This window comes from Lepus europaeus, chromosome X (assembly GCF_033115175.1).
Source record: "Lepus europaeus isolate LE1 chromosome X, mLepTim1.pri, whole genome shotgun sequence".
In the NCBI taxonomy this organism is placed as follows: Eukaryota; Metazoa; Chordata; class Mammalia; order Lagomorpha; family Leporidae; genus Lepus; species Lepus europaeus.
In genome coordinates this window covers 135122639-135136355 of record NC_084850.1, presented here as the reverse complement: position 1 = coordinate 135136355, position 13717 = coordinate 135122639, and the positions used below count along the sequence as shown (strand labels likewise).

Sequence of the window (13717 nt, the reverse complement as noted above, 5' to 3'; positions counted from 1 at the left end):
CAGCTTTAGTTAAAAGCAACATCTTAAATAAAATAGAGATTTATTGCTCGCATCCATCATGGCCGCCACCGCGCCGTCACTCCAGGTCCCGGCTGAGGTCGGGGAGGCCGACGAGCTCGCAGCTCTGGGCCCAGAGCCGGCGCTGCAGGGCCGGGTCGTAGGCGGCGCCCAGGGCCCGGGCCGGCGCCTCGTTGTGCAGGTAGAGCCCGCCCACCGCCTCCAGCTCGGGCGCCAGCGCCCCGTACAGCGTGGTCCAGGCCGCCTCGTCCGGCGTCTGCGCGGGGGGGGGGGGCGGCATGAGGCCGGCGGGGTTCTAGGACGTTCTAGGCTCCCGCGGAATGTCCCAGAACCCCCTGGAACGTTCTAGAACGTTCTGGAACCGCAGCCCCAGGGAATGTTCTAGAACGTTCTAGAGGGGCCCGGGCTGGCCTAGGTCCCCGCGGAATGTCCCAGAATCCCCTGGGACGTTCTAGAACGTTCTGGAACCCCCGCCCCACGGAACCTTCCGGAACGTCCCGGACCCCCGCACGCCGTCCCAGCATGCCCCGGGGCGCCTCACCTTGAACAGCAGGCGGCCCAGCAGCGCCCGCAGCAGCCGCACGTCCGGCGCGCGCCGGAACAGCCCGGTGCCGGCCACGCCCGGGTCCACGGCGCTGGCGGAGGCGTCCAGGCCCCGAGCGCCCAGCACCCGGTGCAGCCGGAAGGCGAACAGCACCAGCGCCAGCTTGCTCACCGCGTAGCCGGCCAGCGCCGGGGGCCCGGGCCTGGGGGGCCATCGGGGTGACTGACAGGCGGGGACCCGCCCCCGGGGTGACTGACAGCCAGGGACCCGCCTCCGGGGAAGACTGACAGCTGGGAATCCGCCACCCCAGAGTGACTGACAGGCCGGGACCCGCCCCCGGGGTGACTGACAGCAAGTGACCCGCCCCCGGGGTGACTGACATGTGGGGACCCGATCCCCGGGGGTGAGTGACAGCCCGAGACCCGCCCCGGGGTGACTGACAGCTCGGACCCACCCCCGGGGGGAGACTGACAGCCCAGGGACCGCCCCTCAACTCCCTGGGATGATTGACAGATGCAGGTAGTCCCACCCCTGACTGACTGATGGACACCTCCAGCTCCCGGGGTGATTGACAGGTGCGAGTCCCGCCCACGTGACTGACAGCTCACCTGAACCGCAGCTCCGCCCCCCGTGGGACGGCCCTGTGCACCGCCGAGCCGAGCAGCAGCACCCGCGCCTGGCGCCCGGCCCCGCCCCCGGCCCCCAGCGGCCCCAGCAGCAGGTGCACGAGCAGGAAGTGGCCCAGGAAGTTGGTGACCAGGTGCTCCTCGAACCCGGGGCCGGCGGGGCGATGGAGTGGGGGCGGCGGCAGCATCACGCCGGCTGTAGGGGACAGGCCACGCCCAGCGTCAGAGGCCACGCCCACCACGGGGAGACTCTAGGGGACCCCGTCCACAGGAGTGCATTGTCTCTGAAACAGGAAGTAATCCTGCCCCGACCGGAAGTGATTCTGCCCCTACAGGAAGTGAGGCTGCCCCTACAGGAAGTCAGTCTACCCCGACCGGAAATGGCTCTGCCCCGACAGGAAGTGAGCTGGTACCCACAGGAAATGACACCCAGAAACCATAGTCTCCTCCAGCGACCCCGCCCAGTTTCCGAAGCCCCGCCCTCAGGTTAACCCTAAGCCCCCCCAAGGCTCCCAGCCCCGCCCCCAGCTCACCGTTGCAGATCAGCAGGTGCAGGGGGAGCCCCCGGCGCACGAACGCCCAGGCGAATTCACGCACGGAGCTCAGGGAGCCCAGGTCCAGGTGCAGGAACTCGACTGCGGGGGCGGGGCTTGGGTCCAAGATGGCCGCCGACCAAGATGGCCGCCACCCCCCACATGGGTTCACTGATAGCTACCAAGATGGCCGCCAACAGGATGGCCACCACCCCAGCAAGATGGCTGAAGAAAATCCAGGAGGGAACAGCCCCGCCCAGTATGGCCTGCTGTCAATCAAGGGCCTGGTCCCGCCTCCTGAACCTGTCACTCGGGGACTCCGGGCTTGTCCACGTCACTCAGACCCAGGACACGCCCTTCATTGCTGTCATTCAGGCCCGGACCCCGCCCCTCACCGGTGTCACTCAGCGTCTCCTTCCGGATCTGCCGCACAGCCTCGGTGCCCGTGACGTCATCGTTGGCGGCTGACAGACAGAAGAGGTGAGGGAGGGTGATGGGCGGGACTTCAAAGGTGCTATGGAAACCGGAAATGAGGGGGCGGGACCTATGGTCTGACGAGCAGCGAGGCGGGGAATGTGGGCGTGGCCTCTAGAAGCCAAGGGCAATACCGGCAATCTGGGGGCGGGACTTCCAAGGTGACGGACAGCCTGCACCCCCACGTGGCAGGGCTGGAGTGGGTAACAGAAACCGGAAATGGTGACCGGGACTTTTGTGACAGGAAGTGTGTGGGCGGGATTTGCAGGGTGATTGACAGCCTCCTCCAAACACTCAAACCAGGCAGGAAATGGGTTGGGAGTGGATTCTGAAAATGGCAGTGCATGGGCGGGACTTAACGGGACCGGAAGTGTGGGGATCGGACCTCAGGAGTGATTGACAGCCTTCTCCCATCGCCCTGGTATGGCTACGCAAGGTAAAGGAAATGCGGGGCGGGGATTTCAAAGTCCGGAAGTTCGTGGGCGTGACATCCCGGTTGATTGACAGCCTCTGCCAATCACACAGCCATCACTGCAAATAAGATTCCGGAAACTGGAAGTTCATGTGCGGGCCGTGATGGGTCCGGAAGTGCGTGGGCGGGCCGTGATGGGTACGGAAGTGCGTGGGCGGGACTAAGCACTGACGGACAGCCCACTCACCGATGATCACGTGCATCCCCAGGCGGGCCAGGCGCTTGGCGGTGGCGAAGCCGATGCCCTCGGAGCCCCCGGTGACCAGGGCCACGCGGCCGGGCTGCGGAGGGAATTCTGGGAGAAAAGAGAAGGGGGGGCAGGGAAAATAAGAGAGAAGTCCCCGCCCCGGCGGCCGTAGTGTAATTGCCTATCATGTGCACGCCATGTTTGCTTTGGACCCCACCGGAAGCGCATTCGCCCCGAACGGATGTGCAGTTGCCCCGACCGGAGAAACCGGAAGTGCCGCTATCGCCGCTCTCAGGGCCTCCGGGTCAGCGCCACCGGCAGATTCCAACGCATAAGGCGCTAGGCAGCTGCTCGAACCCAAGCTCGGGTGTCACAGGGAGCGAAAGACGCGCGAAATCTTGTCGGACATGGCCGCTATTTAGCAGCTTTGCCCTGACCGGAAGTGAAGTTGCCCCGACCGGCGAAACCGGAAGTGCCTATAACGCCGCTCTCAGGGCCTCCGGGTCAGCGCCACCGGCCGATTCCAACGCCTAAGGCCCTAGGGAGCTGCTCGATCCAAGCTCCGGTATCGCGGGGGTCGTAGGGAGCGAAAAAGGCGCGAATTCCTGTCGGACATGGCCGCTTTGCCCCGACAGGATGTGATGTTGCCCCGACCGAAAGGTCCCCGCGATCTCGCCGAGACCGGAAGTGAGGTCGCCCCTACCAAAGAAACCGGAAGTCCATCTAACGCCGCTTTCAGGGCCTCCGGGTCAGCGCCACCGGCGGATTCCAACGCCCAAGGCCCTAGGGAGCTGCTCGAACCCAAGCTCAGGGGTCTCGGGGGTCGCATGGAGTGAAAAACGCGGGAATTCCTGTCGGACATGGCCGCTATTTAGCGGCTTTGTCCAGACCGGAAGTGCATTTGCCCCGACCGGAGAAACCGGAAGTACCGCTAACGACGCTCTCAGGGCCTCCGGGTCAGCGCCACCGGCGGATTCCAACGCCCAAGGCCCTAGGGAGCCTCTCGATCCAAGCTCGGAGGTCGCGGGGCTCGCAGGGAGCGACAAACGCGCGAATTCCTGTCGGACATGGCCGCTATTCAGCCGCTTTGCCCCGACCGGAAGTGTACTTGCCCCGACCGGCGAAACGGGAAGTGCCGCTAACGCCGGTCTCAGGGCCTCCGGGTCAGCGCCACCGGCAGAATCCATCGCCTAAGGCCCTAGGGAGCTGCTCGAACCCAAGCTCAGGGGTCTCGGGGGTCGTAGGGAGCGAAAAACGCGCGAATTCCTGTGGGACATGGCCGCTACTTAGCCGCTTTGCCCCGACCGGAAGTTCACTTGCCCCGACCGGAGAAACCGGAAGTTCCGCTAACTCCGCTCTCAGGGCCTCCGGGTTAGCGCCACCGGCCGATTACAACGCTCTAGGCACTAAGGAGCTGCTCGAACCCAACCCAAGAGTGGGGGTCTCCAGGGTCGCAGGGAGCGAAAAACGCGCGAATTCCTGTCGGACAAGGGCGCTATTTAGCTGCTTTTCCCCGACCGGAAGTGCAGTTGCCCCGACCGGCGAAACCGGAAGTGCCGCTAACGCCGCTCTCAGGGCCTCCGGGTCAGCGCCACCGGCAGATTCCAACGCCTAAGGCCCTAGGGAGCTGCTCGAACGCAAGCTCAGGGGTCTCGGGGGCGGCAGGGAGCGAAAAACTCGCGAATTCCTGTCGGACATGGCCGCTATTTAGCCGCTGTGCCCCGACCGGAAGTTTACTTGCCCCGACCGAAGAAACCGGAAGTGCCGCTAACTCCGCTCTCAGGGCCTCCGGGTCAGCGCCACCGGCAGATTCCAACGCCTAAGGCCCTAGGGAGCTGCTCGATCCAAGCTCGGGGGTCGCGGGGGTCGCAGGGAGCGAAAAACGCGCGAATTCCTGTCGGACATGGCCGCTATTCAGCCGCTTTGCCCCGACCGGATGTGTGGTCGCCCCGCCCGGAAGTGAGGTGACCGCGATCTCCCCGAGACCGGAAGTGAAGTCGCCCCGACCGCGCCGAACCCGGAAGTGCCGCCGCCGCTGCCCGAGGGCCCCGAGCGCGGACCCCGACGCCCCCCGGCCGCTCACCCGGCTCCACGAAGCCCCCGCGCAGGCGCCGCACCAGCTGCACCAGGATCTCCCGGGCCCCGGCGGCGTAGACGCCCAGGACCACGCGCACCGCGTCCAGCCAGCGCATGGCTGCCGCGGGCCCGCCCCTTCCGCTTCCGGCGCCGCTAGGCCCCGCCCTCAAAGCTGCGGGGACCCGAATGGGCTCCTAGAGAAACGGATGGAGCCCCTGGGGCCCTGTGCACCTGCTAGGGACCCGGATGTAGGCCTGTGCACCTGCTGGAGACCCGGATGGAGCCCTGGGGATACGGATGGAGACACCAGAGACCCGGATGGAGCCCTGTGCACCTGCTGGGGACCCGGATGGAGCCACCAGAGACCCGGATGGAGCCCTGTGCACCTGCTGGGGACCCGGATGTAGGCCTGTGCACCTGCTGGAGACCCGGATGGAGCCTTGGGGATACGGATGGAGACACCAGAGACCCGGATGGAACCACCTCACGCCTGGATTCAAAAATACTTTATTTTTTGTGCGGTCGAGGCGGAAGCGGAGTGGGGGCGGGGCGACATCCGGGACCCCCCCGCCCGAGGCAAGATGGCGGCGTTGGCGTGGGCGGGGCTGGCTCTGGCCCCTATGACGTCACGGTGCTGGCAGCGATGAGTGACAGGGGGGCGGGGCCGGTAAAGCCCCGCCCCCTCCTCCATGGGCGGTCATGACGGTGCTCAGGGTTCTCCCAGCATGCCCCTGGGCGGGCCGGTGGCGACTCCCAGCATCCTCTCGGGCGATCCGGAGCGGCGTGGGCGGGGCCTGCGTGGGGCGGAGACACGGCCTGGTGGGCGGGGCTGCGGGGCATGCTGGGAGACTCCTGGAACCTCGACGGGCCCAAGGGCATGATGGGAGCCCGGGAGTGAGCCCGGTGCATGCTGGGAGCCGAGTGATCTACTGGGCTCGGTGTGGATCCTACAGCCCCGGGGCATGCTGGGAACTCCCAGGGAACCCCAATGCATGCTGGGAGCTTGGTATGGAGCCCGGGGCATGCTGGGAGCCCGGTGCGCCTACTACGCTTTTGTGGATTCTTGGGTCCCGGTGCACGCTGGGAGCTCGGGGCTGAGCCCGGGGCATGCTGGGAGCCCAAGACGCTCAGTTTGTATTCCTGGGGCCCCGGTGCATTCTGGGAGTCCTCGCCCAACACCAATGCATGCTGGGAGCTCTGGGCACCTTCCGGCCCTAGTACATGCTGGGAGCTTGGTATGGAGCCCGGGGCATGCTGGGAGCCCGGGCCAACACCAATGCATGCTGGGAGCCCTCTGCACCTGCCGGGCTCATAGTGCATGCTGGGAGCTCGGGGCTGAGCCAGGGGCATGCTGGGAGCCCTGTGCACCTTCTGGCCGTAGTGCATGCTGGGAGCTCGGGGCTGAGCCAGATGCATGCTGGGAGCCTGGTGCGCCTACTGGGCTTAGTGTGGATTCCTGGGCCCCGGGGCATGCTGGGAGCCCTCACCCAGCACCAATGCATGCCCGGAGCCCGGGGCACCTGCCGGCCCTCGTGCACGCCGGGACGCCCGCGCGGGGCACGCCGGTACCTAGAGGCCGTGCTCGCAGTCGGCGTCGCGGCAGATGTACCAGAGGATGACGTAGAGGATGAGGAGCAGCGCGAGGATGAAGAGCGCGACCAGCAGCGCCTTCGTCAGCGGCGACACCAGCGCCTGCATCCGGGGCTCAGGGCGACATCCGGGGCTCAGCGCGGCGCCGGCGCCGGCATCCGGGGCTCCTCCGGGGCGCCCGGGCTCCTCCGGGTCCCGGCAGGTGCGCGCAGCGCCATCCGGGTCCCGCAGAGGGACTTCCGGGTCACAGGCGACGACTTCCGGGTCGCTCAGCGGCGCATCCGGGTCACTGGCGCCCGCTTCCCGGGCTCCCGCAGCTCCATCCGGGGCTCTCAGGAGCTACATCCGGGGCTCCACGGCGACATCCGGGTCTCTCAGCTGCTGATTCCAGGGCTCTAAGGCGACATCCGGGGCTCTAAGGCGACATCCGGGTCTCTCAGGTGCGATCTGCAGGCGCACGGAGCCCCCGGAGGCGCCATCCGGGTCTCCCAGCAGCTACATCCGGGTCTCTCCGTGCTCCGGCCAGAGCCTGGTCAGGGGAGCGGGGCTCGATCCGGGTCTCCAAGCCTCCATCCGGGTCCCCCGGGCTCCATCCGGCCGCCCAGGTGGGTTTTGCAGGTGCACGGAGCCACATCCGGGTCCCCCGCTGCTCCATCCGGGTCTCTCCGAGTGCCCTCCGGGTCTGCAAGCCTCCGGCCGGGGCCCCACGGCTCCATCCGGGTCCCTGCGCCGCGCGACTCCAGGCCGGGGCCTCCTCGCAGAAGGGCGGTCCGCGCTTTCCAATCGCGCATGCGCGGCTTTCTCGCCGCGCGAGCCCGGCCGCCCGGTCCTAACGTGCACCCGGTTGGGCGCGCCGCCGCTCCGCACATGCGCAGTCTGGACCTGGGCAGCCGCGGCGGGCAGGCGCAGTGTCGGCGGGGCGCGGACACGCATGCGCGTTGTTCATCTCCTCGCTATGGCCGCCCGAGGCGCATGCGCAGTGGGAACCTTGTCAGGCAGCGCATGCGTACGGTGAATTGTAGGCGCCATGTTTAGGCGCGCACTGCAGGCGCTGTAATAGCGCTCGTGTCGCGCATGCGCAGTGGGAAAGCGGCCATTTTGACGCAGGCGCAGTTTGGAAATGTCCGCCCTGGGCCGGAGGGAGGCACAGCTCGACAGGGATGATCGCGGGAGCGCATGCGCACTGCGTTCCGGAGTGAAGCCCGCCATTTTGCATCCCGCGCCCCAAATTCAGGGGGTTCGCGCATGCGCAGTGCCGCCCTGACCCCGCCCCGCCATGGCCGCGCGCGCCGCCCTCCCGGGGCTCCTGCTGCTGCTTCTGATCGCGGGGCTGCGCGCCCAGGGTGAGCGGGGACGGCGCCGGGCGCGGGGGAACCTGGGAGCTCGCGGGGAGACCCCCGGACCCGGCGCCAGGGGGGGCCTGGGTCCCGACTCCGCCCCAGACCGGACTCCCAGCGCGCACCGCGCCGCCTACGCGGCCCCGGGGTCTTCATCCGGGTCTCCAGCAGGTGCACAGGGCTCCATCCGGGTCTGTGGTGGCTCCATCCGTGTCCCTAGCAGGTATAGGGGCCTACAACCGGGTCTCTGGTCTCTCCATCCGGGTCCCTAGCAGGTGCACAGGGCTACATCCGGGTCCCTAGCAGGTGCACGGGCCTACATACGGGCCTCCACGTCTCCATCCAGGTCTCAGGGGAGTTCCATCAAGGCCCCCCATGGGCTCCATCCGGGTCCTTAGCAGGTGCACGGGCCTACATCCGGGTCACTACGGCTCATTCCGGGCCTCCAGGGCTCATTCCGGGTCTCTGGGACTCAATCCGGGCTCTCAGAGGCTGCATCCGGAGCTCCATCCCGGTCCCCAGGGGCTCCATGCGGGTATCTACGGCTCCATCCGGGTCCCCTGCAGGTGCGCCTCTGACCCCCGCGCCGCCCTCCGTCTCCCCCTAGACGACCTGGACCTGGCCGACGCCCTCCCCGGTGAGTCCGGGGCCCCACCCACCGCCTGTCCATCAGCCTCCGGAAAGACAGAAGCATGCCGGGAAACGTTGAGCCCCCGAGTGGAATAGTAGACACCCCCGAAAAAGGTAAGAGCCGGCTCCGGCCGGCCCGTGCTGGTCCCCAAGTGAATTCATCTCGTTTCTCACGTAGATGGACGCGACACGCAGCCCACGGCCACGCCCCGCAAGCCCAGCCCCGGTGAGCGATGCATGCTGGGAGCTGAGGGATGCTTTGCGGGTCACTTCCGGCCTTAACCACGCCCCCGGCGCTCACTTCCGGTGCTGGGATGATGGACAGGCGGACTGGGCACAAGTGCACCCTGGTGGGTGGTCTCCTGGGAGGATGACCGGGGCACTTCCGGTTTAAGACCTGCCCACCAAGCCCTCTTCCGGTCATGGATAGACGGACAGGCAGCCTGTGTGCGGGTTCACGTGTAGGTGAGAGAGTTTTGGGGGCACTTCCGGTATAAGCCCCGCCCACCAAGCCCTCTTCCGGTCCTGGGTTTGACGGACAGGTAGCTGGGCGCATGTGCACGGGTGTGCTGGGCTCCGGGGATGGTTCCGGGGCACTTCCGGTCTAAGCCCCGCCCCCACCCTCCACTTCCGGTGGCGGATTTGACGGACAGGCGACTCCGGGCCCCCTAAGCCGAAGCCAAAGCCAAAGCCGGACTCGCCGGGGACTTCCGGTAAGGCGGCAGGCAGGAGCAGCCGATCCCAGAGCGATCAGGCCTGGCCAATCGAGCGCCGATGTTTAACTTTTTTTTGTTTCCCCCGGGGTTCCAGGGGGATTTTCCGACGCGGACCTGAATGACGTCAGCGAGCGCAGGCCCGCGGCGCCAGGTGCGTGACCTCTGACCTCAGCGGGGGGAGGGCCCATCCCGGGGAGGCCACACCCACCGCGCCTGTCACTCTCGGGGCCTCGTTCCCTTGCAGGAGCAGCGGGGGGCGACGGCGACGGCGAGGCCGCGGCAGGTGCGTCCGGGACCTCGTAGAACTTTGTGTCCCCATCCGGGTATCCCAGGCCTCCATCCGGGTCTCCAGGTCTCCATTCGGGTGTCTAGGGCTCCCTCCGGGGGTCTAGTACTCCATCCGGGTCTCCTGGTCTCCATCCGGGTCCCCAGGGCTCCATCCGGGTGTCTAGGGCTCCATCTGGGTCTGCATCCGGGTCCCCCAAGACCTTATCCGGGTGTCTAGGGCTCCCTCCGGGGGTCTAGTAGTCCATCCGGGTCTCCATCTGGGTATCCCAGGCCTCCATCCGGGTGTCTAGGGCTCCATCCGGGTCCCCCAGAGGCTCCATCCAGGACTCTAGGGCTCCATTAGGGTCCCAGTGGCTCCATCCGGGTCTCCCAGGGGCTCCATCCGGGTCTCTAAGGCTCCACTAGGATTCCTATGGCTCCATCCGGGTCTCCGGGGTTCCATCCGGGTGTCTAGGGCTCCATCCGGGTCCCCCAGAGGCTCTATCCAGGTCCCCAGGGCTCCATCCGGGTCCTGGCCTCCATCCGGGCCTCGCCCCTTCCCACAGCCCAGCCCCCGGGCCTGGTCCCGGGCATCGTGAGCGCCGTGGCCGTGGCCGCCGTGGGCGCCATCTCCAGCTTCATTGCCTACCAGCGACGGCGGCTGTGCTTCCGGGAAGGAGGTGAGGGGGGAGGGGCACTTCCGGGTCCCAGGGCTCCATCCGGGTCCCCAGCAGCTGCACGAGGCCCTGACCACCCCTCCCCTCGCATTCTAGAATCTTCCACGGCATAGCGAGACCTCCAAAGCCACTTCCAGTTTGCCGGCCCCGCCCCCTGATGCTCGGCCACGCCCCTTCTGACCCAGCCCCGCCCCCTCCCGCGCGCCGGCCGCGCACGCGTCTACGCCTGCTGACAACAGGAAGCCAAAGAACCTTCTAGAAGCTCTGCCGCCCCTCCCATAAGATGGCGGCGGGGACTTTTTTACCGTTTTTTTTTATATTTGGTGCTGAAATAAACGCGCTTTGCTGAGAGGCGGGGCCTGCGTGAGGTCAATGTGTGCAAATGGCTGCATCCGGGTCCCAGGGCTGTATCTGCATCTCCCAGGGGCTCCATCCGGGCCTCTAAGGCTCCATATGGGTCTCCAGGGCTCCATCCGGGTCTCTAGGTCTCCATCCGAGTCTCCCAGAGCTGCATCCGGGTCTCTAGGGCTCCATCCTGGTCCCCAGGGCTCCATCTTGGCAAATATTTCTGACAGCAGCGGTGGCCATCTTGGGTCCTGGCAACATTTCTCTGACAGAAACCCGCGGGCGTCCCTGTCAGAAAAGTTGTCTTTCGAACCCGGGGCCGATATCCTGACAGAAACTTGTGTGGGAATTACACTTCTTTGCCTGAGTGATAGACAGGGGTGATGGGGGATGGGCAGGGGGATGGGGGATGGGCAGGAGTCCCCGCAGAGACCCCTGGGACCCCGAGAGACCAACAGAGACTCCTGGTAAGTGACCCTGACAATCCGGAAGTGGACCGGAAGTACCCAGACATTGGTATAAAAAGACCGGAAGTGACTGGAAATGGGTATTAAAGGGTCGGAGGTGGACCGGAAGTGAATTAGGAACCCGGAATTGGGGGAGGGAAGGACCCCCCCGAGCTCAGATCTCCCCCTGCCTGGGTTGAGAGCCCCCCCCCATCTTTCAGAAAGAAATTTCCGGTTCCTTGGATCTTGTGCCCCCAGTCCATATGGCATCCGGGTCCCCAGGGCTCCATCAGGGCAAATATTTCTGATGGCAGCGGCGGCCATCTTGGGTCCTGGCAACATTTCTCTGACAGAAACCCGCGGGCGTCCCTGTCAGAAAAGTTGTCTGTCGGACCCGGGGCCGATTTCCTGACAGAAACATGTGTGGGAATTCACATTTTTTCCTGAGTGAGGGACAGGGGTGATGGGGGATGGACAGGAGTGATGGGGGATGGACAGGAGTCCCTGCTGAGACCCCTAGGACCCCCGGAGACCCCTAGGGACCAACAGAGACCCCTGGGAAGTGACTGTGGAAACCCGGAAGTGGACCGGAAGTACCCAGTAGGTATCAAAACACCGGAAGTGACTGGGAATGGGTAGAAAAAGACCGGAAGTGACTTAGAAACCCAGAAGTGGCAGGAAGGAGGAGCCCCCTGGAACCGGGGCTCAGGGCTCTGTCCCCTGGAGGAGAGCCCTGCCCCCTTGGCTCCATCCGGGTCTCTAGCAGGTGCACGGTGAGGGGGGAGGGGCCCCAGGAACCTTGGCCTGGCTGTTTCCATAGCAACAAAGGAAGTGGAGGTGATTGACGGCTCTGGGGGCCCTGGAACATTCCGGAATTTTTTATTTTTTATATTTTTTTAGATTTTTTTTAATGGAAAAGTTTTTGATTTTTGTTTTATTGTTTTCTGTCAGAAAAACGGATTTTCTGACTGAAGCAAGATTCTAGAATGTTCTAGGAATCCTTCCATGTCGATTGTTGGTCCCTAGGCCGGTGTTGCTCATTTTTCAAAAATTTTTTTCTGTCAGAAAAACAGGTTTTCTGACTGAAAACACATTCTAGCACATTCTGAATTTTTTTTTTGAATATTTTTTTCATGAAAACTTTTTTTTAAAACTTTTCCTCTCAGAAAAACAAGGTTTCTGACCCCAAAAAAATGTTCTAGAAAGTTCTGGAATGTTCCGGAAATCCTTCATGTTCACTGTGTCTCAGGCTTTTTTTTTTTTTTTTTTTGCCTTTTTTCAACACATTTTCTGTCAGAAAACCCGGTTTTTGAGTGAAAAGGGAACCTTCTGGAACATTCCAGAACTTTTTTTTTTTTTTTGGAAGTTTTTTTTTTTTTCACAGAAAACTCATTTTTGGTCATTTTTTGGAAGTTTTTCTGTCAGAAAAGTGGATTTGCTGACTGAAAGAATATTCTAGAATGTTCTGCAGATCGGGTTCCGCGTTGGTTGTTTGTCCCCAGGCCGTTTTTTTTGTCCGTTTTCAACATTTTTCTGTCAGAAAGACGGATTTTTCTGACAGGAACAAGAGTCCACAAACGTTCTAGTAGAGGCTGGAACATTCCGGAACTTTCCGGAAAAAGCCAGAAACGGCCTAGAATCTTCCCGATTCGATGCTGTGTGGTCTCGGGCGGGGGGGCCCACGCACACCCCTACGCTCCCCCTGACTGGTTTGCTCTGGCCGGAGCCAGCCTGAGCCCTGGGGCGAGTGGGGCAGGAAACGGGATGAAATGATTTAAACGCTGCGAAACCGGTCCGGTCCGGTTTCCGCCCTTGGCCGGGAGTGACCCAGAGTGACCTCCCCAGAGCTCTCAAGGTCGCGGCCGGGACCCCCGGGCGTGGAAAAAACCGGAAAAACCCAGACACCGGAGCGTTCCAGGGCGTTCTAGAAGGTTCCGGAACACCTTAGACTGTCCCAGCATGCTCCGCGCTCGCTCTGCCACGGCCCAGGGGTCCCTAGAGTGTTCTAGAAGGCCCCGCGGGGGTCCCCAGTGTTCTAGAACGTTCCAGAACGTTCTAGAAAACCGTTCTGCAATGTCCTGGGAAAAGCTCTGTGGTGGTCCGCCATGTTCTAGAATGTTCCGGAATCTTCCAGAACGCCCCGGAGCGAGCCGGGGGGATTCTGGGACGCGGGTCCGAGTGGAAATTCCCCGGCCGGGCACCCCGGGCGTGTTGGCGTCCGGCCCGGCTGTTTACCCGGCGCACACGGCCCCGGGCGCCGAGGGGGCGTGGCCATCGCCTGGGGGCCCCAGGGCGCCCGGAACGTTCCGGAGCCTCCTCCCGTGCCCCCCGCGCCGCCAACCCGGATGTGTGCACAACCTCGGCCCCGCCCACTCCGCCCCGGCTATAAACGGACGCCCGGTCCCGGCCGGCTCAGACGATGAAGACGATGACGACGATGATGGTGACGAAGGCTCTCCTCCTCGCCCTCGCGGTGGGCGTGGCCTGCGCCGCCAACCCCGCCCAGGTACGGTTCTCTCGCGTCGTGAGATCGCATCCTTCGTTCGCATCATTAATTCACATTGATTCACATCATTAATTCACATCATTGATTCGCTCGTCTCCTCCCCAGGTCTCCGGGCCCTGGCGCACGGTCGCCATCGCCTCCGACAGCCCCGGCCTCACCGCGGACGGCGGCCCCCTGCGCGTGCTGCTGCGCCGCCTCCAGTGCAGCGAGGGCTGCCGGGAGCTGACGGTGAGCTTCTACACCAGGTGAGCGAGCCGAGCCCAGAGCCGGGGA

The 13717-nt window shown here is 64.4% G+C and overlaps 2 protein-coding genes across 2 annotated transcripts; one reads left to right on the top strand and one right to left on the bottom strand.

Moving 5' to 3' along the window:
• Positions 1-17: 17 nt before the first annotated feature.
• On the bottom strand, positions 18-5056 carry DHRSX (dehydrogenase/reductase X-linked). The gene is made up of 7 exons (XM_062184241.1): positions 4938-5056; positions 2855-2962; positions 2117-2185; positions 1722-1823; positions 1171-1384; positions 560-764; positions 18-274 (listed from the first exon to the last, which is right to left on the bottom strand). Exons 1-7 carry the CDS (start codon positions 5044-5046, stop codon positions 77-79), a joined length of 1005 nt encoding a protein of 334 aa, XP_062040225.1. The 5' UTR covers positions 5047-5056; the 3' UTR covers positions 18-76.
• A 2494-nt stretch (positions 5057-7550) lies between these two features.
• Positions 7551-10498, top strand: CD99 (CD99 molecule (Xg blood group)). Its single transcript, XM_062183829.1, has 8 exons — positions 7551-7863; positions 8465-8494; positions 8666-8713; positions 9141-9200; positions 9298-9354; positions 9448-9486; positions 10037-10150; positions 10244-10498. Exons 1-8 carry the CDS (start codon positions 7797-7799, stop codon positions 10258-10260), a joined length of 432 nt encoding a protein of 143 aa, XP_062039813.1. The 5' UTR covers positions 7551-7796; the 3' UTR covers positions 10261-10498.
• The last annotated feature ends 3219 nt before the right edge of the window (positions 10499-13717 follow it).

Bases quoted from the DNA above. Each gene is read 5' to 3' on its own strand.
- DHRSX (XM_062184241.1), bottom strand. From the start codon at position 5,046: ATGCGCTGGCTGGACGCGGTGCGCGTGGTCCTGGGCGTCTACGCCGCC. The intron at 765-1,170 runs GTGAGCTGTCAG...ATGGCCCCCCAG, and splicing joins GGGGCGGAGCTGCGGTTCAG to GCCCGGGCCCCCGGCGCTGG. The intron at 275-559 runs GTGAGGCGCCCC...CCCCCCGCGCAG, and splicing joins TGGGCCGCCTGCTGTTCAAG to ACGCCGGACGAGGCGGCCTG.
- CD99 (XM_062183829.1), top strand. From the start codon at position 7,797: ATGGCCGCGCGCGCCGCCCTCCCGGGGCTCCTGCTGCTGCTTCTGATC. The intron at 7,864-8,464 runs GTGAGCGGGGAC...GTCTCCCCCTAG, and splicing joins CGCGGGGCTGCGCGCCCAGG to ACGACCTGGACCTGGCCGAC. The intron at 9,487-10,036 runs GTGCGTCCGGGA...CCCTTCCCACAG, and splicing joins CGACGGCGAGGCCGCGGCAG to CCCAGCCCCCGGGCCTGGTC.